The following is a 23,230-nucleotide window of genomic DNA, read 5'->3' on the forward strand; positions in this document are numbered from 1 at the left end:
GTCATAGGTTAATTACCTATGTCTTCCGCTCCTAACAAGCCGGTTTTTTGGGTAGTATTGGCTAGGTGTTTAACAACTGGTATCAGAGCAAGAAAGAACACAATAAATGATTCTTCATTCCAAGAATTATGTATGGACATGCACACCGATTTGGAAGCCCTACTTGCATGGTATGGAGCATCTGACGAAACATGGCGTGCATCTTTCATTGAACGTTCTGCAAGGGTGAAACTCGCTGCCGCAAGGGAGAAACTCGCTGTCGCAGAAAAGAAGGTCATACGACCGAAATTCTCCTTGCATGAAAAATTAACAGAATGAGAGGCAACAAATGCTCTCTTGAATGGAAATCCTCAACTCATTGTTGCGATAGATAAAATAGTTGCTAGAGACGCTCTCTCGGACGGGCAGGAGACGCAAGAAATCAGAGATCCCTTTGTCTCTCCAGCGGTGGTGAAATCCAAAATTGGGGACTCAACAATTACTTCATAGGAAAATCCGAAATGGGATTCGGCATCAAATCCTTTATCGTTGGACACCATACACCTCCCCGAACTGAAGACGTATGAAATCCGAGAGCTCTCTGTCTCGGAAAAGCTCCTCGAACTTCCGAAATTCAACGGCGGGGACACTGATGTTTGGAAATCAGAGGGGTATTCCACAACCCCTTTCTCACGGGAGGCCACATGTCTTCCATAGGTGACGAAAAAAATGGAACTAGAGGATTTGGCAAACTCAAATCCGGAGATCGAATCTGCGGTAGCCGAACCAAAAGGCATGTTCGTCGTTGAGCAGAAAGGTTCTAAATTTCCACCACAATTTGATGCTATTTGCAATCGAAAAAAGAGGAGGCATCGGCGGCAACAAATCCACGGGTATTTGGCTTTCGGATTCTTACTCTCACTCACAATCTCGCTCTCGGCAGCCCAGTGGGAAACCATCTTCAACAAAATTGGGGGTAAGCTTCGGAAACACGCTCGAATTTTAGGACAAAACGAGTCTTTTATGGCATTGATGTGGTTGAAAGGAGCTTAACAGCAGCAACGCTACTCGAAATTTGGGGACGAAGGTGCTCTGTTTCGTGAAGCAGAGAAACAGTGCCCAAGTGATGGAATTTCGGCTTGGGTGTATGCATTTGGAGATGAAATTTTTCAGAGGATGCCGGGATCCATAAAAATAATTTTTTGGGGACGTCTGAAAAAAAAAATTTGGTGGCTTTGTTGTTTTGTTGACGCACACATTACCTGTGGGTTTGTTCGTTGTCAAATTGAAAAGGTGGGGATTAATTTTTTGGGTTCCATTCGTTATGGTTTTCTTGGTGAAGCAATTGTGGCAAATCACGCATAAGAGGTTAATATTGTGCATATCCCGTATTTGTTTGTGCTTAATGTGATGCTCTTGCATGATAAGCAGGTTAAATTTGAGAAGGCAGTAGATGCTGCTCTAGCGGTTGAGGAGCTTAATTTTTTGGGTCCATTGTCTGTAGTAATGAGAGAAGGAGATAGAAATTCCTAATATTTTGGCTTTGTTAACTTTGAGAATGCAGAAGTATACATTAGTACGGTATCTACTAATAAGGATGCATTCGTGCTGAATGATTACTATTCGTGTTGCAACTACGGATGGGTATGTTGAGCAAGATGAATGGACAAGTAGAATGTTATGGTCCCTAGCCATGGATCTAGTAACTCGGCGAGTTGAATATGAATCCAGCACTGTTTGAGGGTTTCTTATCACGTTTTTTGTGAAAATAACTCTCTTATACTTCTCCTTTCACGTTAGGATTGAAAAGGATTTTCCTTTTCTCAATTATAGATGCAACAAGCAAGTTAAAGGACTGTTTAAGCACTTAGATATGAAACCCCTCTTTTATGATTCAAGACAAGAGGGTTTTACTTGCTGTAATGACTCAAGAACAACCCCTTTCCTTTTACTGAATTCATTCCCCTTGAAAAGGAGTTTCCTTTTCTTAATTATGAATGAACCCAGCTAGTCAAGGAAGCTCCTTGAGGCCCCAACGTGGAACCCCCTTTCTTATGGCTCACGTCAAGGTAGGGTTTCCAATTTTATGCAGCACTGGTTCCTTACGTAAAAGAGAAACATAAATCTAATCTTAATGCTTGGAATAAGATTAACAAATACCTCTTGACATCAACACCAATCCAGCAACCAGAATTCGTCCTCCTTCCTGGTTAGCTCATGCCAACCCTTCTCCAAATACCTCTTGACGTCAACACCAATCCAGCAACCAGAATTTTCGTGAAAGAGATGACCTCTCTTGTAGCTCGAAAGAGAAAGGTAATTCCTCTTCCTTTTCCTTCCAAGATCTCCTCAAAGACTCCCCAATGGATGCAGCAAACCCCCAAGAGAGTTCACACCAAGAATCCTAGAATAGAGAGCCTAGAAGGAACCTAAATTACCCTAGATTATGCTAATTCCGAACTTGCTTTATTTCTCCATCCTTACCCCTTAAATAGGGTAATTAACATCAACATAGGTTAGGGTTATTAAACCCAATTCTACCCCTACCTTTAAGTCTTATTACAAATCAATAAAATTCGAAATTAAAAGCAACATAAATAATAAAAGTAAAGTAGATGATTCAGTCTTATTGAGTCCATAACATAGAAGAAGTTCAAGAAATATGTATTTTATTTCATATATTATGAATAAGTTTATGTGACTAAAATATTCAAGAAAGGGGGAGCACAAAAGATGAAATTTGTGCATCTAAGAAGAAATTTTTATATAGGATTATTTCATGGGTTCTTTTACAAAGTTTATTATTTGGTTTGTGTTATATGTGTTGGAAGATGGTCGTGTTATATACAGCTATTATGTCTCTATGGGGACATTATTATTGAAGAAGAGGTGGCCTCATATCATCATTTATTTTACCCCATCAAAAAAATATCACAGTTGGGAAACCATGATGGGCCCTGTCAAAAAAAATCATGGTTGGGAAACCTTGACGAATGATACCCTATCAAAAAATATCACGGTTGGGAAACCATGATAGGCTCTGTCAACCATGACGGAGGAACTTATTATTACATCTATGTTATCCCCCCTGTAATGGCTTTTATGACTCCTACCACTTGAGAGTCGTTGTCCTGTGGTGGGACAAGGTGGTGGACACTTCAGAGCAATGCCAATAGACACACTACCGATAAAATAGAAGATGGAGTGTGCCCTACATCTAGTATTAGGACTGGAGTATGAAGCAATGGCTTACCGGCTAGGAGTGATTTTTACTCTCACTTATATTATGCCAGCAGGGCCTCATGGAAGGACGCAACAACGTGAGGAGGAATGTTGGAAGATGAAGGCATACTGGAAGATGTGCCATTTTATACAAAAATATTTTATACATCATTTGCAGCAAGCTGGGAGTTCATGTTGTTCACTCACGCCCAGCTATCCGAGACCATAACAAATTACATCAATGTCATCTCGATGAGATGACCCTTTATTTACCATCCTACCATCAATATATGTGGGCCTATGGGCCTTCTCCTTGATCTGTGGGCCTTGAGCCCATCTTCTATATCTCTTGGTTGCATGGGTCTTCCTTGGTCTTATAGGTTTGGGCCCATCTTCTAATACACTTGGATATGTGGACCTTCCTTGGTCGTGTGGGCTTGGGCTCTGTCTTCCAACAAGTGGCATACTCAAAATTACTACCATTTCCTTAAGAGGATTATCCAATTATCTTAGTTGGTCTCTATCAGTTAGAAAGTTTCTTATAACACAAGACCTTCTCAGTCACTTAACCAAGTCTTCACCACTGATTTATGAAGAAAGTCAATTCTATCTAAAGTAGGTTAAGGATGACAATTTGGTGATTAGTTGGCCTATTAATAGTACGAAAGAGTATGTAGCTAACAATGTTATCTACTTATAGTCAACCAAACAAATTTAGGACACTTGTACTAAGTCATACTTCTGTACGACGACTTTACAAAAGTTATTTGATGTATTGCAAAACATGCTTAATATTAAACAAGGAGACAATATTCATGAATATTTAGCTCAGTTTCAAAGTTTAATTCAAAAGTGGAAGGTCACTCAATCTTACTCCACTGATATTTTAGTTCAAGAAAGGCAAAGGGAAGCTTTAGAGGCAACAATTTGTTTGGCAAATATCAAACCATACCTTGATATTGCTAAGACCCAACTTCTTAGCTCCTTTCGTCCTTTGATGATATAAGAGCCACATTGTTGCAAATCCCTAGCCCATGTCCTATCTCGAATAATCATGCTTCATCTGCTATGTATTCAGATAATAGAGGTACATCATCCTCCAACTAAGGCCGCGACAAAAATTCTAGAAGAGGTCGAACAAGAGATTGTATAACTGGTTCTAGAGAAGATATTAATATTGGCAAATATTTAAGACTTGTGGGAAACTTATTTACCTCTCGGTAACTAGACCAGACATATCATATATCGTAAGTGTGGTGAGTCAATACATGTATAAACCATAACTTACCCATTGGTAAGCCTTAGAAAGGATATTACGATACTTAAAGGAGCCCCAAGAAGAAGATTACTTTATAATAAAAAATAGCCACTTCAACATAGAAGGTGATATGCCCCATTTCGATGGATCAGCCACCAGACAATTTTATCTTCGTTTCGGATCGGAAGACGTGAGGATAACCAAGCTTTCGAAGGAAGCTTGCACCTTAGGCCTCGTGAGAGAGAGAACCCGATCTCATTTACTTAGACTAATGATCAATGCTTGTCTTTCTCATTACTCTTACCCTGAAATAGGATTTACCCTTACAGGGTTTAAGATAAAATATTACAAAAATACCCTTATAAATAAAATATTCCAAAAATACCCTTATGGCCTAAAACTAAAATAAAATAATGTAAATTAAATAAAAATAATTAAATATTAATGTTATTGTGTGCATAACATTACACCTTCCCCCCCCCCCCCCCCCCCCCCAGAAGAACGAGTTTGTCCTCAAGCTTGAAAGTAGGGTCTGTATGCCAACGTCCACCTGTGCGCAAGTCGCATCTGCGGAGTTGTGTCCTCCCTCGGGATGCCCCAACGCTAGAGCATTCCACCTGAGCAGAAATTTTTTTTTTTAGGCCGAAAGGAGGGATGTGTGCCGAACGTCACCACATCTCCCCCAGTAGCCTTGCTGCCTTGCATCAGTCTTGGACTGGTGTGAAATAGCCCTTCACGGCGGCCCCCCCATTGGCAAGGTGGCACTGCCCACAATTTCCCAACATGGCAGCAACAATTGGTAATGCAGTATCAAGGCACTAGAAAATACATCCCATGAGAAGCATTTGTCTCATATTTGGATCCAAAGGAAGAGTGTAGAACCCCATTGGCCTAGCCTCCATATCAATGCAGACCTTACCAGCAAAGGGATGCCCCAAGGCAATAAATCGACCTTTATCAGAGGCAGGAATCATCTTAGAAACAGAAAGGATAAGTGGACCATCCAGAGCACAGTTGCGTCCAGGTATCCCAAGTACTACGACAGTACCACTCGTCATGTACTCATAACCATGATCACCAACCCCTTCAACCACAGCTGGAGCCTCCTTGTGACGCACACAAAACCTCATAGCAACAGTGCCATTCATAATTGGCACCAACTCCAGAAAACCCAAACAGCTAAGCAATAAATGACAGTATTCCCCCTGTCTGCCAGGCATTTCATCAACCCACTGCCCGTCTTCTGCCAATTTTCTTATCACCTTTGAATTAGCTCCAACCTGACTAGCTAGTGAAGCCCATTTCTGCACTGTAAAAGCAGCAATACTCAACAATTTGTGGAAGAAACCAAGTGTTGCAAGATATCCCCGAATCCAGTGGCCCAACGTGATTGTTGTCCAGCACTTTAATGTCCGTTGTGCAATCAAAGAAACAGTGGTAGACGCCTCTATACCACGTGAATCATACTTCCCTTTTCCAGCACACAGGGTTAGTGCCTTGATTGCATGCAAATAGCCAACTGCATCCTCAAGAAGCACCTCGACTGGGTTGGTGAGCAGCAGTGTATGCGGGACTACCACAGCAGCCTTGTGTGCTTGACTGAAATAAGGACCTATCAGTTGTCGTGTTTCCAACTTGTGTTCATAGGGCTGGACAGTAGTAAGCACTGCGGTAAGGCCTTGATTCTCATCAACTATAGAAGCATGTTATGGTCCTGGGTTAAATACATATGTCTTCCGCTCCTAACAGACCGGTCTTTTGGGTAGTATTGACTAGGTGCTTAACATTTGGTATTAGAGAGGGCTCCCACATTGCGAGTTCGAGTCCCGGGACGCGCAAAGGTCAGATTAAAATACTGGTAGGTCCTTGTGATAAGCCCTGGGTCCGGCCAGTGTCGTTGTGCGGGCGCAAAGGCTGGATTAAAATACTGGTAGGTCGCATCTAGGTATTATCGCGGTCGGGCCAGTGTTGTTGCGTCGTCGTGGTCATCGTTTCGCGAATGGGGCGTGTGATGTTATGGTCCTGGATTAAATACCTATGTTTTCCGCTCATAATAGGCCGGTCTTTTGAATAGTATTGGCTAGGTGCTTAACAAAGCACCTTGTGATTCATTTCCATTTTCTGCTACATATTCCAGGTGGTGCTCATCTGCATCACTTCAAACCGTTTTTATTTTTTTCTGTTGACCCCAATGCTGCATTTCCACCACAGCAGCAATTTGCAAAATTGGAAGTGGCTCTCCTTTTTTCATTACTATAGCACTTGTAGTTTTTCCATACTCGCCAACTAGTTTCTTCAAATCTTCATCACCAAAAGGCACACCAGGTTGAAGAATTATGACTAGCAATGGTCCAACATCAAACAATTCATCCAAAAAATATAACACAATATTTTTAAATGTACTGTTACTGCTGGAAAAATAACACAACGCCTGCCCAAGTTCTGCCAATGTACTCGCAGGTAACATATGAAGCTCTTCCTTAGCAATATTGTCTATCGGATACCATAGTGCATAAGGCTGCTTCTGTATATGAAGTGCTGGATTGTGCTGCACCCACCCAACCGAAGAGATGGTCCTGAATATGTTCTCACAATCAGCATCAGATTGTGGTTCTGCAGCAAAATGGGGAGCTTCAGATGGGTGAGGAGCTAGTGTAACAATTGAGATCTCCACCTTAGGATCAGTTTTGTTTGCATATTGAACAATGGCCTTAATAGCACCCAGTTGTAGCTCCTTGTGAAAACCACAAGCAGCCTCAGCATTAATGGTTGTGGACTCCATGAATAGGGTACCCTTTCTGGCAATTCCAAGTTGCTGAACCAATATGTTCTCCATCTGCAAACCAATATGGTTGAGGTCTGATTTGGCACCAGTAATGGCGCTGTAATTATCATAGATGACCCCGAGTGATGCACTAAGGTATGGAACCCAGGGACTTAGAGAAATATGTGCACCACACAGGTTCACAATTTCACACTCTGCCAGAATTGATTGTTTGGTCAGGACTGGTTTGTAGGCAGCATTCAGAATGACAATATCAGACAACTCTATAATTGGCAAGTGCTCCTCAAATCCAGAAATTGCATCACTATGAAAAACAGAAATAAATCTAGTACTTAATCCAACCATTCTCTCTAAGGCATTTATCAGTTTATGAATAACGCAAAACAGAAACTTACTGATACATGCACCAAGCTCCACTATGGCCTTCTTGATAACAGCCTTGAACTTACCCTGTCTCTTCTCCCCATCTATAAGTGAAGTCAATGCAGTGCCACCAATCCTAGCATTCCCTATCATTGCTTCATATATCTTGCAAGTTGTATCAAGCTTTAGTGTGAAATTGAAGTTGGCAAATTCTACAAAAAGACGAATTGCCTTCCTGCCTTGCAGATCTTTTGACCATTCCACAGAAACAAGCTTTTCAGATTGAACTAAACATTCAGGGAGGTCAGGCCGAAATGATAAGAGGAAGTTCCACGTGACCATACTCCTATCTGCTATTCTCTCAAACACCTTCTCGGTGGAGTTGATACACTGAACTGGAGTGTCAATCCCGTCTCTTCCAAACGCACCATCATTTCTGGAAGGGTAGGTCAATTCGGATGTCAGCTCTCTGTATTTGCATTTCATCACTTCGGCGGTACCTCCCTTGAATCCATAATTTTTGCTACCCATGGCATGAATCTGCAAATAATTATAAGTGCTAAAATGAACTTTGTGGCCGCCAGGAGCCTGTCCTCCCGATAATACAACTACAATGTTCAATTTTCGTGCCTCTTTGTAGGCTACTGGGATAAGAGAGTTCGTTCTCAAGTTGCTGCAGTCTGCTGGAAGCAGAGAGGTTGTGCCCAAGTCGGGTTGCTGTTGGGAGGTCAAGAGTGAGAGTGAGAGCGAGAGACTGACCTGTTCCAACGAGAAATGGTTTGACGGCAATCCCCCTTCCGATTGTGCCGACGAATGTTGGGCGGAGTATCCTTGATTTGGATAGGTTGAGTCCCCAATTTGGGATTGCGCCACCGCCGGAGAAACAATGAGTTTTTCCGAGACAAGGAGCTCGCTTTTAGCCGACGAAGTGTGTGCGAAGGATCCTTCCGATTTCGGACATATTTAGTCCTCAATTTCCGATGTCGCCGCCGCTGGAGAGACAGAGGGCTCTCTGATTTCTTGCTTCGTTGATTTCTCTTATTTTGTTTCTACCACACTATCTAGACCCGGAATTGCAGAAGTCCGAGCAATATCTACTTCAAATCGAAGACGGATTTGAAGATTAATCTCCCTGATGTCCTTAAGATCAGCGCAGAGTGCGGCGTTTTCACTCCGAAATTATTCTTACCTGAAATAGGGTTCACGGGTTTAAGATAAAATATTATAAAAATATTTTTATAAATAAAATATTCTAAAAATACCCATATGGCCTAAAACTGAAATAAAATAATATAAATTAAATAAAAATAATTAAATATTAATGTTATTACGTATATAACAGAAAGCTTCTCAAATACAGATTGGGCTAGATCACCTGATGATAAGAAGTCCACTTTAGGATATTCCACTTTTGTTGGAGGGAACCTGGTTACATAGAGAAGCAAGAAACAAAATGTGGTAGTGAAATCTAGTGCAAAAGTATAATACAGGGTTATGGCTCACACAGTCATTAAACTTCTATGGATCAGGTCCCTTCTTACCAAATTCGGATTTTATAAAGGAGGTTCTATAAGTCTATATTGTAATAGCTAAGCATGTATTCATATCACTTTGAATATAATCTTCCATGAAATGACCAAACACATTGAGGTAGACTACAACTTTAAACGGGAGAAATTTCAAACAGGTATAATCTCCTTCAAATATGTTTCATCATAAGAGCAAGTAGCAGATATTCTTACTAAACCAGTTACGTCTAAGATCTTATCTTTTATATGTAGCAACCTAGGTATTTATGATGTTTTCTCTCTAGAAGATGGGCTTAAGCCCACACGTTCAAGAAATGACATTTTGGTGAATAAGAAGACTTTTCATAAAGATGGCATGAAGATACAATTACTTGTCTATTTATGTCTTTTCTCTTGTAATGTTGTAGCCCTAAGGCATTGGAAAAACTATAAATAGAGGCCCTTGGCTAAGAGGTAGAACATTAAGTTTTGTCCTCACTTCTCAATCTTGTCCAAACTCTCATCTCCCTTCTTTTTGAATCTGATCTCTAATCTCTCTCTCTTTTCTCTCTTCGTCTCTTCTTTTCTTCCTCTACTTCTCCTTCTCATCTCCCTCTTTGGCTTGAGATCAATATGAAGAAGTCCTAAATTCTATAGAGAGCTGGTTAATTTCTTTTTCGTAATTTTGGTTACTAGAGCAAAAGTAGTGATTTTTTTCCCCAACAAGATTCTTGGTGGGTGATGATTACAAGGAGAACATTAATTACAAGATATCTTGCCTTCCTTTATGGTTGCATGCATTTGATATTAGTTTTTCATAATTGCTTACTTCGAATTGCACCACAAACACTTGAGTTTTAATCCATCCTCCCCCCTATACACACTCACACACTCCCCCTCTTGAGATACCATGTAGGCCAAAACTACCGTCTAAAGTTTGGTTGGACCACTTAGGAATGATGGTGGTCAACATCAACCATACTTGGTACCTCAATAGCAAATCACAACCACGACTAATATAAAGCTAGTTCAACCAATAGTGCATTATGTTGGGAATGTGCTCTATGCTCAAGACCTCATTTTGAGAAGACGGGGTTGCAGGATGACCCTATTAAAAAATTGTCCCATAGACTATTTCAAATGATAAATTATAATAAACCTTATTAATAATACCAACTATTTTCCTAGTAATAAGTCTAAAATTTCATGAATTAATCAAAATTTCTAGATTTGAAAAAGAAAATAGTTGTAAAACTTATCTTTTTGTAGAAATCTCTTTGAAGTCCATCAATCCTCATTGGAAACTACTCCTTGATGGTAGGTCTCTCTCTCACAAGACAAGGTAGAGTTTATTCAATTATTAGTATGACCTCCTTGGCATTCACTTGTATAGAGTTCAGTGGACCATAATCATATTAACTCTAACAACAATTCCTCCTCTATCTCAACTTCTCACTTAAACTCAAACTATAGCTAGTTAAGGGGGTCCCCCAACAACTAAGTTTGATCCCAAATATGACTCCCAACAAATGGGGTTCAATATACCCTAATCTCATGATGTTTTAAATATAATATTGTTTAAAAAATAATTTTCACAATTTTTTTTAAATATCTATACATAAAAATATAATGAGAATCATAAGATCCATAAGTTTTAGTATAGTCTATAATTTTCCATGTTTATTCATTTATCTCAAAATTATGTTTTTGTCCCTATGATGACTTTCTCTTAGAGTAAAAATCTCCCAACGTTTTAGAAAATATGAATTCAGCAATGGTTAAATACATGATGTAATCGATCCATGCAATCATTTTCACTCTAAAAGAGTTACATATCTCATACAAAAGTTAAGGTGATCAAGACCATGGGCATAATACCCAATTCTCCAATCAAGTGGTCACTCATCCTATGTGCTATAGACATACCACATTATATAGTGATGTAGTAACTGGTTAGTGTATGGCTCTATGTCCAACACCCAATATGTAATTATTTAACTTAGAAAGGTCATCTAAGTAAACTATCCCATTTTTTACCATTATCATCATAAACAAAATTTTGAGAACTAGACTCCAAAATACAATGTGTTGGAGGAAGGGCCCAAGCCCACACAACCAGGAAGACCCACATATCCAAGAGTGTTGGAAGATGTGCCCAAGCCCATAAGATATAGACCCACCATGATCACACGAGCTGGTGGGACCCACCATGATCACGTGAGGTGGCATGATGAGTCATCACACAAGCTGGAATCCTTATAACATGAGTTGGAAGATTTGGCAAATCTTCCTAGATTAATATAATTGATTTATCTTCCTTTGATTTATGTAGATTTGAATAATCATGATTGGTGTAATCAGGTTAAGTTCCAGTGGCATAATTATAATATTATAGTTTGATTAATCTATAAATTGAGCTTCAAGGTAATGGTTAGGATATAAGTTCATAACCCTTCCTTTTTTCATGAGTTAAATCCATGGAGTCATGAAAATCAACATGTATCATAGTATTGATTTTCAGGAGTTGTAACAATGTTTTTCAGGATTCGATAAACCCATTTTTTTCTTTTTTCCTTTTCATATTGACGATTCATTTTTCATAGTTAAAACTTCATGTTTTGATTTTTTCTGCTGCTACTCTGTCCGTAAGACCTTGTTCAGCGCTCGTTCCATCGTGGGCACTTAACTGCCTTTGGCCCGAAGTCCCCTTAAAATAGCGCAGCTGAAGCTGTTCATCAACGGGCTTAGGGAAATCATGTGCCTCTATATAAGTATTTCTTTATCTTCATCTAGTACTCTTGATCCAACAGTAATGCTGGAGTTTCTTGAACTGATGTTCTGTTTTACTAAGATTTGGAGAAGTTCATAGTTACGACATCCATGGTGAGTAGATGCAAAGAAAATCCATCAGTAGCCAGCAATGCATTAACCCTTTGAACTCTGGGCCACAACCGGCCTAAGAGGCCGCCGCCAGCCAAACCGGACTGTTTATTTCTGTCTCTGCGGGTTAACCAGCAGTGGGAAGATGGGTCTGGCTCCGTCTTACTCTCTACTACCTTGTCCTCAGCCGAAGCCTCCTCTATCTTCAAAAATTTCTTCGAACCCAAACGCCATAGATCATGCCAACTATTAACGGATTCTACTCAAATCATCTTAGTGGTTGCAAAGCTGCTGCTTCGATCTGGAATCTGCTGCAACAAAACCGGAAACGTGGCCATATCTGCCGTTTCTGCTTCTCCAGAGGCAGTTTCTGTTAAACACTGGATGTTGGCTGGACGTTGTTTATCTCGGAAAATTATTTGCGGAAGAAGATTCCTGGTTCTAATTTCGGAAAGCTCTCCGCTAGATTTTTTTTCTTTTTCTAGAAGCTCTCCGCTGGATTTTTCTCGGGCGGAGCTTAGTTGGCAGATTGTGGCTGGCTTGATCCAGCCTGTTTATTATTTTTCAATCCTGGAAGTTACTGTTGTTCCTGTAATTGCCGCTTGCCATCTTTGGAAGCTCTGTTCCTGTTTCTGCTCGATGGGAGAGATGTGATTGTTTTTTCATTTAATATGCGGGGAAGACAAAGACTGCTTCCGTTTCATTAAACCCGCCAAGTCATGGTTTTAATCAGCCGGACTACACCAGTTGGGTTTCCGTTTTTGGAGGCTAAAGACGCTGGCTGATTGACCCCACCAGCTTGTGTTGCCGTTTCTGGACGACGAATCAACTTGGCTGATTTGCCGTAATTCTCGCTGGTTCCCGGTGTTGCCTTGCCGTTATGCCGAGGTTGTGTTTCTGCCGAAGATGACGTTGTTGTTGCCTGGGACGACGACCCCAGAATCCTCCGAGTAATCTTGCTGCGACTATACCTCCCTGGTTCTCTGGTTTTCTGTTCGGCATTGTGAGCAAGAAGAAACGTTGTTTCCAAATTTGATTTGCCAAAATTAATCCAGCGATGGTTCTGCTGAGTCTCGCGCCGGGCAGCGCCTATTCTGACCCAACCCGGGCCGGCCGAGTTAACCAACAACCCGAGGCTAGTTATTGATTCTGTTCATGACCAAGTCAACTCGGCCGGGTCAACTTGACTCGGTCCACTTGTCTTTTTTGCCTTGGTATATGGGTCCAGGACCCAAGTTCTATGCCGATTCCTCCAGCAACTCGGCTATATTGGTTTACTATTTCACTTGGCATAACTTGATTCTTTATCTTCGATTAGATTATTATTTTGAAGTATTGGAAGAGTATTCCTTGGTCAACATATTATTTGGTGCATATACTCACATTGGATGATTTCATGGGTCCTACATCTTGCATGGGTTATGATTGGAGTATAGAACAATGTCATACGATTTAGAGTGATTTTACTCTCACTTATTTTATGTCAGTTGGGCCTCATGGAAGATACCACCAGCGTGAGAGGGATTGTTCAAATATATGGAAGACTGTCATTTTATATGAGAAGATCTTATACACCATTTGCAGCAAGTTAGGAGTTCATGATGTTTTCTCATCCCCAGTCTAAGAGGGAGTGTTGAAAGATGAGACCAAACCCATACGACCAAGGAAGTCTTACATATCCAAGAGTGTTGGAAGATGGGCCCACGCCCATAAGATATGGATCTACCATGATCACACGAGCTAGTGGGACCCACCATGATCACATGAGATGGTATGATGAATCATCTCATGAGTTGGAATCCTTATCACATGAGTTGAAAGATTTGGCATGAGTTGGAATCGTTATCCCATGAGTTGGAAGATTTGGCAAATCTTCCTAGATTAATGTAATTGATTTATCTTTCCTTGATTTATGTAGATTTGGATAATCATGATTGATGTAATTAGGTTTAAGTTCCAGGGGTATAATTGTGATACTGTAGTTTGATTAATCTATAAATTTAGTTTCAGGGGAAGGGTTAGGATATAAGTCCATAACATTTTCTTCCTCTTATTTCTCTCAATGAGTTCTCTCTCTTTTACTCCATGAACTAAATCCATAGAGTTTTGAAAATTAATATAGTATTAATACGACACCCACCTTCCAATGATCAACTGCCAAAGGGGTGAATTCCACAAAATCAAAAAATGCAAACAAAGAACTGGTGAAAAAATGTTATCGAGTAGAGCCACATAGCAAAAACTCTAACATTAAGTTTTGATTATTCAAGATGTACACAAATGCATTATGAAGGCAGTCATCATCAATAGAAAGCACAACATTTTTGTCCCCCTAATTTTTAGTGTCAATGATCTTTGTAGCCACTTATGTAGTTGTTGTAGCAGTTTGGTTATGGGAGAGAACAACAAAGTGGTCTTGATCTTGCCTGGTGACACCAATTCGATGAGGAACATATTCAGAAGTAATATCCAGAGGACGAAAATATGGAGTTTGCTGGAAATTCTCTAGCTTAGGGTGGATTGAGCCTTCCCATGTCATAGAATTTGCGGTCATCGAATCTAATCCAACGCCAAGTCTTATGTCATCGATGCTAGCTTGTATATAGGGCTAGGAGAACCTTGTTGTTTCACGGTTCTGATTGGCACAGTTTTTGGAAACCTAGCATAGAATGCTAGCATCCTGCAAATCCGCATGCTAACATGGGCTGGAAAACCAGCAGTGTCATCTAAGGATGCATGACGATCCAACCCCAACACTAAAGTTGTCAAAGACCAAAAAATATTCTGGAGCATCTGCGCAATTACAACCAATGAGTTATTTAGATTTCTAGAATTAACAACACCTATTTCATTCAGCACTGCCACTACATCACTGTTTGCTTGGCTATCGGGCTGCATTGTTTTCTACACTGCCATAGCAGCATTGTGTCCTTGGCTGTCTGGCAGCATTGTGTCCTTGGCACAACAACACTGTGTTTGGTGGAAGAACCCATGAGCCTCTCCAAAATTTAAAACATCATGGACTTCATAAGGCACTGTTGGTTCTACTCTCAGAACTATCAACAATGTTTTCAGTTGTGGCATTGTTGGCAGCACTGGTTTCTGTAGTGCCACAACAGCAACACAAAAAAAATTTGTGGAAGAACCCAAGTGCTGCAAAACCAACAGTTTCCTTCAGTTTTCTCTCCTGAATCCTTCCATCTAAGTTAGAAGTACCAACATTTGCATCTTGTAGGAGTTTTTCTTTACATACAGCATCTATCAAAATTGAATATATAACAACAGAGGGAAGAACATTAATTTTCTCTAATGAATCAAACATCCTAAATGCTTGCACTAGACATCGCTCATGGCACAAACCATTAATCATTGTATTATAAGTAACTATATTGGGATGGACCCCCTTGGCTCTCATCCTCTCACAGAGAACTAAAACCTCTTTAAGACATCCTTCGTTATAGAGCCCATCAACCACAATAGAGTAGACAATAACATCCAAAACCAATCCCATTTCTGCAGCTTCCAAGACAAGTTCTCCCTTGCCCGGTATGTGCATACAAGATTGTTGTCAGAGCGCTTAAACTTCCCTCACCCCTATAATTTAGAAACTGAAGAGCTCCATTTATGTTTTGTTTGAGGATTAAATAGTAGGAACTAGTTGTCACTAGTACGCCTCTTCTCCTCATTACAAGGTAAACATCGCATCATTATACAACAAACCAAGTTTCTCATAATCTAATTGTTCAATCCAGTGAAGCAACTTGAAGATACCCTCTTCACCACCTTCATTAAACTTGGCATCCATCAATTTCATATAAATAAAATCATGCAATGGCAACCCATTTTTTTAGTTAAAAAAATAGGGCAGCTGCCATTTCCACCATACCTTCTCTGCAGAGCACTCCAATGAGGAAGTCATAACCAGTAGACCCAGATGATCCCAACGAAGTCTTTTTGTGCTCATCAAATATCTCCTCTGGATTAGTGCCAACCCGTCTATCTAATGGAGCCCCTTTCTGCAATGTAATAGCAGCAGCTAGTGGACAATTCGTCCTACTGTCCAACCCAACCACAGAAAAATAATGCACTCCCCATACAATTATCTCAACCATTCCCTGAATACCCAACAAAATTTCATCACCATAATTCCCACCTCGTTGAAGAATTTTGACAAACAATGATCTAGCAGCATACATATCATCCAAAAAATTAAGCACAAAGTTGTGAGATGGACTGTTACTGTTGGAAAAAAAATGACTATGAATAGACACACTGTTACTATGTTCATCCACAACAATAGAATTCATCCCATGCAGCGGCTTCCCTTTAAACAATCCTTGAACAAAAACCGTATAGCTGAATGCAATGGGAGATATACCATTGTTCTGCATTTTCTTGAAAATCCATTTTGCATCTTCAAACTTTAGTGCCTTGTAGAAGCCTTCCACAACAGTCATATAGATTACAACTTCAGGGATTGTACCCTTTTCACGCATTAACCCAAAGAGCTTCATGGCTTCTTGAATCAAACCATCTTTGCATAGGCCATCTATCATTGCAACGGCATTGGGAATGAGCCCCGTTTCTTTCATTTTCCTGAAAATCTCGTCAGCATCTTGAGGCGATGGATTCAGTGAGGCAGCTTCAAGTAGTTCAGATTCTTTGGTGGAATTTTCTTGGAGGGGATTTTCTGTCTTTTGGTCACAGTTTTTTTTCATTATCAAGTCTAAATAGATCATAGTATTGATCTTGTGGCTCCCCCTTTCATTTCGTAAGGGTTCCTTGGGGTAAATGTGTTTCAGAATCCAATTTTTTTCGAAGTTTGTTTTCCACTGGGCTGTCGAGGTCGAGATTGATAGTGAGAAGTGTCATACGAAAGCCAAAGCCCACCGTAATTTTGTCCGACGGAGCCCCCTCTTTTTCAAGTGGCAAACATCAGCCCTTTGGGGCTTCGCTGCTTGGGGATTTTTTGAGACAGAGGGTTCTCGAATTTTTTGTGTCTTCTGTTCTGGGAAACGTTTTGTGTCCCGTGAGAAGGGGGTTGAAGCCGAACCCAAATCAGGATTTTTCAACGAGGGTTGTGCTGAATACCCTTCTGATTTCAGAATTTCTGAGTCCCCGATGTCAGATTTCCATGATCGGGATGACTCTGGAAATTTTTTCGTCTCTTGTTCAGGGAGAAAAAGTTGGTTCTTGCTGTGAGAAGGGTCCTTGCGTGGGACTTTTGCTCCGCGTCCTTTCTCTCTGCAGCCCCTTCACGCATCGTTTCCATTCCCCTTTCGAGTATGTAGAATTTCTGCTTCATAATTGGGATTAGATCTAACTTTTGCATGATCTAAGTGAACCTTCTCTCATTTTCTGCCTGTGTCTCTTCGTGCGCATTCAGCCCTCTGATCAGCAACTCTCTTAACTCCCCATTGCTGGAATTCCCCATGTTATACAGCTCTGATACTAGTTGTTACAGTCCCAGATCTGACGTAGGGATTCGTATGGAGGAAGAAGAGACAGGCGAATATCAAGTCGAAGGAAAGCTTGAAAACCCTAGGTTATTTGAGGAGAACGCACACCACTGAGCTCGTTGAGGATAACTCAAAATCCTTGTTTACACTAAATCAATACTTGTTTTTTCTCATTACTCTTACCCCTTAAATAGGGTTCACCCTTACAAGGTTCAAGATAAATATTACAAAATACCCTCGTGGCCTATTAATTCTTTAACTGAAATAAAATAAACTAAATTAAAAAATTAATTAGTTAGACTCTTAATAATGTCATTGTGTGCATAACAAGAGTTTTGTTGGAAGATATAAGTTTGAGTATTAGATTTTATTTATTTTCTAGAAAAGTTATTTCTCGTAAAAAAAAAGTAGATTCTTATATTTTATGGGTTTCAAGGTTGTAGAAGTAATTTTAAGATTATTTTAATTAAAAAGAGGGAGATGATCTATAAACCTTAATCTCTCTTATCACTTCTTCATCCTTCAAATTCCAACATAGTATCAAATCATGTACTCTAAAGTTGGTCTGTGAGTTAGATTAACAATTGGCTCTAACCTTAGTTCTTAATTTGGATTATCATTTGTCATGTATTAGCTCGTATTTGTTTATCTCTTCTCCTTTATTTTTCTTCTATGTTTGAGTTCTTGTTTCTCTTTGCTTGCTATCCCTTCAAATAACCAAAAAAAATTGTTGTTTCTCACAGGCATAGAGTGACTCAATCATCTTAAGGGAGATAATTTTGTGTCTTTGAATTTATGCATTTCTTCCTCCTTTGCCTTCTACATGTCCCCCAAATTGGCAACAAGGGGTGGTTAGTCAACAAACTGGAAATTTGATCTTCATCTTCATCTTCATCTTACGCATCTACATGATCTTCATCTTCGAAATCTTCAAAATAGGGTGTTAGTGTGGACAAGTTCATCTTCATCTTCATCTTTGAAATTTAAAACCATTGATTTTATTAATTATAAAAAAATTTAATTAAACCAAGTGTTTAAGTTAACAATATTTTAATTACCACTATTAAATCACTAATACTATAGAGTAAATAAAAAATAAATATGATTAATGAATAAAAAATTATTATATTAATAACATAAGATAGATTTTTCCATGGTATTAATTAATAATATATTTTGACAAAATTAAAAGTAATTAATTAATCAAATGCATACTTTAATTAGATTTTATTTACCAGAAACTTAAATATGAAGTTTAATATAGTAATAAAATTGAACAAAAATAATAAATAAATACATATACAACTTTATTAATAACCTAAAAAAAATTATTCTAATAACGAGTTCGTGCCTTTAATATTAAAATCATCAAGTTACAAGTTTAGTACATATAAACGACGCATGTTCAAAAGTAATAAGATACAACCATCATTTATCGTTCCACATGGAAGTCGATATGGCATCTCAAAATTGTGTGGCTCTTGTGGATTCTAATGCACTCTGCCTCCGAAAGCATGTTACTTGGCTACCCACATCCTCAAGACCATCACAATCGTTGCTGTCTGTATACATTTTACATAAAATTGGACATGAGCTCTACATAAAATTAGGCATAACCTATATATTATACATGTATAAGATTGGGCATAACCTCTTCTTAAAATTGAGCATAATCTATGTATATAATTCATGTATAAAATTTGGCATAACCTCTATTTAAAATTGGACATAATCAATATACATAATACCTGCATAAACACTCCATAAAATTGTCTATATATTCCATAAACACTCCATGAAATTGTTTATACACTCCATAAAATAGTCTAAACACTCCATACACTGCATAACATTATAAATAAACTCCATACAATAATCAAACACAACAAAATTAAATGAAATATCACTATCAATTTACAATCACCCAAATAAAAACTATAAATCCATTATAAATTTGCAAACTATAGTTGTTTCTCTTCATGCTAGTTGTTCCTTGCCCATTTCCTCCTATGAACTGATCTCCAAATCTTCCCCTTGATTGATCTTTCTCTTGTAGAGGAGTCAACTCCTTCAATACTGCAATTGTTACATCATCCGCATTGCCCTGACCTGCAAGTAAGAACAACCAGAATAAATCTGTGATTATGGTAAAAAAAAAGGGTCAATTCTTTACTAGTTTACTTTTAACAATATAAAAATTCTGAATAGGGATATAAATATTGCCCTGATAAGACATTCTCAAGTAGGCCTCCGGACTCAAAAGTCTCCTACTCCAAAAAAATAAGATTGGAAAACAAAATCTTAGAACAGTGGTTGAAATGCCATTGGTCAACAAGTTCTTAACAATATCAAAAGTAGGATATATCAATCATAAGTAGTTGTTTATAAGGCAAATCAAATACAACACTAAATTAATAATAAAAAAAATAGGGTTTAGACTTACCTTATAAAATTTGAGGAAAATCAAAGTCGAAGGGTTAAATTGAAACCACAAAAAAAGAAAATACCATGTGGTGGATATGTATAACACCTGAATCTCCTCACTACATGGCAAAAACATTCTATTCTAAAACATTTCAAAATTAATTAAACTATTTTCACTACTATATATGCACTAAACAATGAGAAAACACACATATCAAGTCCAAATTCACCGAAAACCACTGGTAGAGCCCCGTATAACTTCGCAGTCACTACGAACTGTACCTCGTCAGTGATGGGGGTCGGGTTTCGTTGGCTAATGGACGCCCGTGTACGCGACTCAGCCTAGTTTGAATTTGACTAAAAAACCCCTAATAAAACCTAAACCATAAACCATCAAACCCTAAAACCAAACCCGATCACCTACTAAACTCTAAACCCTAAACACTAATTCCACAACAAAGTACCCTAAACCTTAGAAGCCCTAAACCCTAAACCCTACACCATAATTCCAAACCCTAAACCCAAAAAACCCTAGAGCTTAAAAACACAAAACTACCAAAACCTTAAAAACCCTAAACCATCAAAACCTAAACCCTATCACCTATTAAACTCTAAACCCTAAACACTAATTCCAGAACTTAATACCTGAAAAGCCCTAAACCCTAAACCTTATACCCTAATTCCATACCCTAAACCCAAAAAACCCTAGAGCTTAAAAACACAAAACCCCCAAAACCTTAAAAACCCTAAACCCCCTAAACCTTAAAAACCCTAATCCCTAAAATACCCTAAATCCTTAACCATAAACCATAAACCCTAATTACAGGACCCTTAAATACCGAGCACCAAACCCTAAAAATAATCCCTAAGATTAATCAAGAATTTAGACCCTAAACCGTAACCCTAAATCCCACAATTATGCACAAATAACCCAATTAGACACTGAAAATAAATTTAAATCAAATAAAACACTAATTTAATGAAAAAAATTAGGGTTTAAGCATACCTTCTGAAATTTGGGAAAAACTGAAGCCGAAGGGTGAAATTGATGCCGAATGGGGAAATCGATGCCTAATCGAAGTAGAAATTAAGCAATCGATGCCCAAATGTCCAAAATCGAAATGGAAATTGGAAAATCGAACGAAATCGAAAGGTATTTTCGGGGGAAAGGAGATTAGCCAGAGAGAGAAGGGAGTGGGAGGCCGAAAGGGAGAAGAGAGGGAGAAGACAGAGAAGAAAGGGAGGTCGGGAGGGATAAGAGAGAGAGAAGCGATAGATAGTGAGTCCAGAGAAGAGAGGGAGTCACGGAGATGAGAGAGGGGGTGCGAGAGAGAGGGCGAGGCCAAGAGAAAATCGAGAAATGAGGTCGGAGATGAGAGAGGGGGTGCGAGAGAGAGGGTGAGGCCGAGAGAAAACCGAGAGATGAAGCCGGAGAGGAGAGGGAGCTGAGACGGTGGCCGGAGACGAAAATCCGATCGATTTTATGGCAGCAAAACATCAGGGGCGTAGGGAGACAAGAGTGCGAGTACGGGAGAGAGGAAGAAAAAACAAGAAATGATGACATGTGATGGGGGGGGTGCGAGGAGAGAGAGGAAAAAAAACCAGCGTCGCGCATCCTTCAGCACAAAGAAGATCAAACAAGGCCTTCTTCGAGATGAAGAAAATTAAATCGTGGAGATGAAGGACCCTTTCATCCCCTGCATCGAGATGAAGCTTCATCTGCACTCCACTAACCACTTCAAGTGTTTAAGGATATTATGCACTTGAAGATCATCTCATCCTTTGAGTTGACTAACCCCCTAAGTCTTCCCAATAATCCACCGACCACACACCGGGTCCAAGCGCAGGCTTAGCGCTTAAATGCCAATTGTCCTGCGTTCTCAGAGATAGGCACACGCAAGGGCCGACCCGCCGTCACGTCCGCTCAATTTGTCCGAAACCCGTAAATTCTGCACTCATTGCGCGCCCGTGCACTTTAGCAGGACCCATCCAGTCGATTATATTGCCGGTCGGCGGTGTCTTCTTCCACTTACAGTCTCCACTCTCCAACGATGGAAGGCGGCAGACGTCGCTTCTCTTACTCCCATCGCTCCACTCTCTTTTACTCCCATAGTGACGGAAATACCCCTACAGAAACCACCGAAATCCCCGTTGACTCCCCGCTCGACCCTCCGATCCCCATCCCCGTCACTCTCCCCGCCTCCCTCCACTCAGCCGCCGCGGGCAAGATCCAGCGCGCCTATCGCTGCTACCGCATCCGAGCCCTACTCCGGACGATTGCCGCCGTGAATTCCGACTCCGACCGCCTCGAGCGGCTGATACAGAGCCAGGATACCGTCGACGCCGTTCGGAGCGACAGCCGAGAGCGGATCCGGCTGAACGAAGGCCTCATGGCGCTGTTGCTGCGGCTCGACGCCGTGCCGGGAATCGACCCGGCGGTGCGGGAGAGGAGGCGAAAAGCTAGCCGGCGAATCGTCGCTTTGCAGGAGGTGCTCGACGCGGTGGCCGAGGAGAGGATTGAGGTTGCCGACGGGTTTCCGACGAGCTGGGAGGAGATTGTTAGAGGGCTCCAGAGCAAGGGTAAAGAACCAGAGGTTGAATACTTCGGTTACAGGTGTCTGGAGAGGCTCGGGCTTTGGTGGGATGGTGATGGTGTAAATATGATATAGATTGAAGGGTAAGATAGTAACAATAAAATATGAGATCATATAGATGTACTAAATTGTATCTAGTATTAGATCCTCCCAAATGAATGAGAATGTTGAGAAAAAAAAAAACTTGAAATCGTATATAGAAGTGTGAAACATGAAGACTTTATTTAGAAAATCTCTTAATGTTTGTTCTTAGTTGCATTTTTTAAGAAAATAAATAATGGTTTATTATTCTAAGGTCAATTTACACATTATATACTAAATGATGTCAAATCCACAATTCATATATTAAAGATGTCCTATTTATAATTCATATTTTTATGACATAAATACTTATATGTTCAGCCTAAAACTATCTCACAACATAGGATTATAACAATGAATAACATAGTATTCCACTCTAATATAGTATTCCACTCCATAGTAACATATTCATTTTTAACATAATATTATAATAGTGCATGATATAGTTTCTATTATATAATAACATAATTATTTCTTCGAAAAAAGATGTCTTAAGTTATGCTATAAACAAGGATGTATTTTTTGTAGTGGAACCTTATGCATTTTCATAATTCTTTATTATGAAATAGTTATAGACTAGAAATAGAAGCATTTTCATCCCAAATAGGGGTGGTATCGAGTCGAGCTAAGCTTGAACCTGCATATGTTCGAGCTGGGCTTGATCTGAATACTTCGAA

At 39.7% G+C, this 23,230-nt stretch overlaps 3 protein-coding genes across 3 annotated transcripts; 1 reads left to right on the top strand and 2 right to left on the bottom strand.

Annotated features, from left to right (window-relative positions):
* Nucleotides 1-5,277: 5,277 nt before the first annotated feature.
* Nucleotides 5,278-8,699, bottom strand: LOC137942903 (uncharacterized). Its single transcript, XM_068788627.1, has 3 exons — nt 7,694-8,699; nt 6,647-7,438; nt 5,278-6,152 (listed from the first exon to the last, which is right to left on the bottom strand). The coding sequence occupies exons 1-3, from the start codon at nt 8,136-8,138 to the stop codon at nt 5,278-5,280; spliced, it is 2,112 nt and encodes a 703-aa protein (XP_068644728.1). The 5' UTR covers nt 8,139-8,699.
* A 6,321-nt stretch (nt 8,700-15,020) lies between these two features.
* On the bottom strand, nt 15,021-15,551 carry LOC137942904 (pentatricopeptide repeat-containing protein At5g57250, mitochondrial-like). The gene has a single exon (XM_068788628.1). It carries the CDS (start codon nt 15,549-15,551, stop codon nt 15,021-15,023), a length of 531 nt encoding a protein of 176 aa, XP_068644729.1.
* A 6,251-nt stretch (nt 15,552-21,802) lies between these two features.
* LOC137942789 (BAG family molecular chaperone regulator 5, mitochondrial-like) lies at nt 21,803-22,680 on the top strand. Its single transcript, XM_068788528.1, has one exon. It carries the CDS (start codon nt 21,930-21,932, stop codon nt 22,545-22,547), a length of 618 nt encoding a protein of 205 aa, XP_068644629.1. The 5' UTR covers nt 21,803-21,929; the 3' UTR covers nt 22,548-22,680.
* The last annotated feature ends 550 nt before the right edge of the window (nt 22,681-23,230 follow it).

Source organism: Aristolochia californica, unplaced genomic scaffold (genome assembly GCF_029961685.1).
Source record: "Aristolochia californica isolate CCGP_79_NKW_82.1479 unplaced genomic scaffold, dmAriCali1.0.hap1 SCAF_10, whole genome shotgun sequence".
Classification (NCBI taxonomy): Eukaryota; Viridiplantae; Streptophyta; class Magnoliopsida; order Piperales; family Aristolochiaceae; genus Aristolochia; species Aristolochia californica.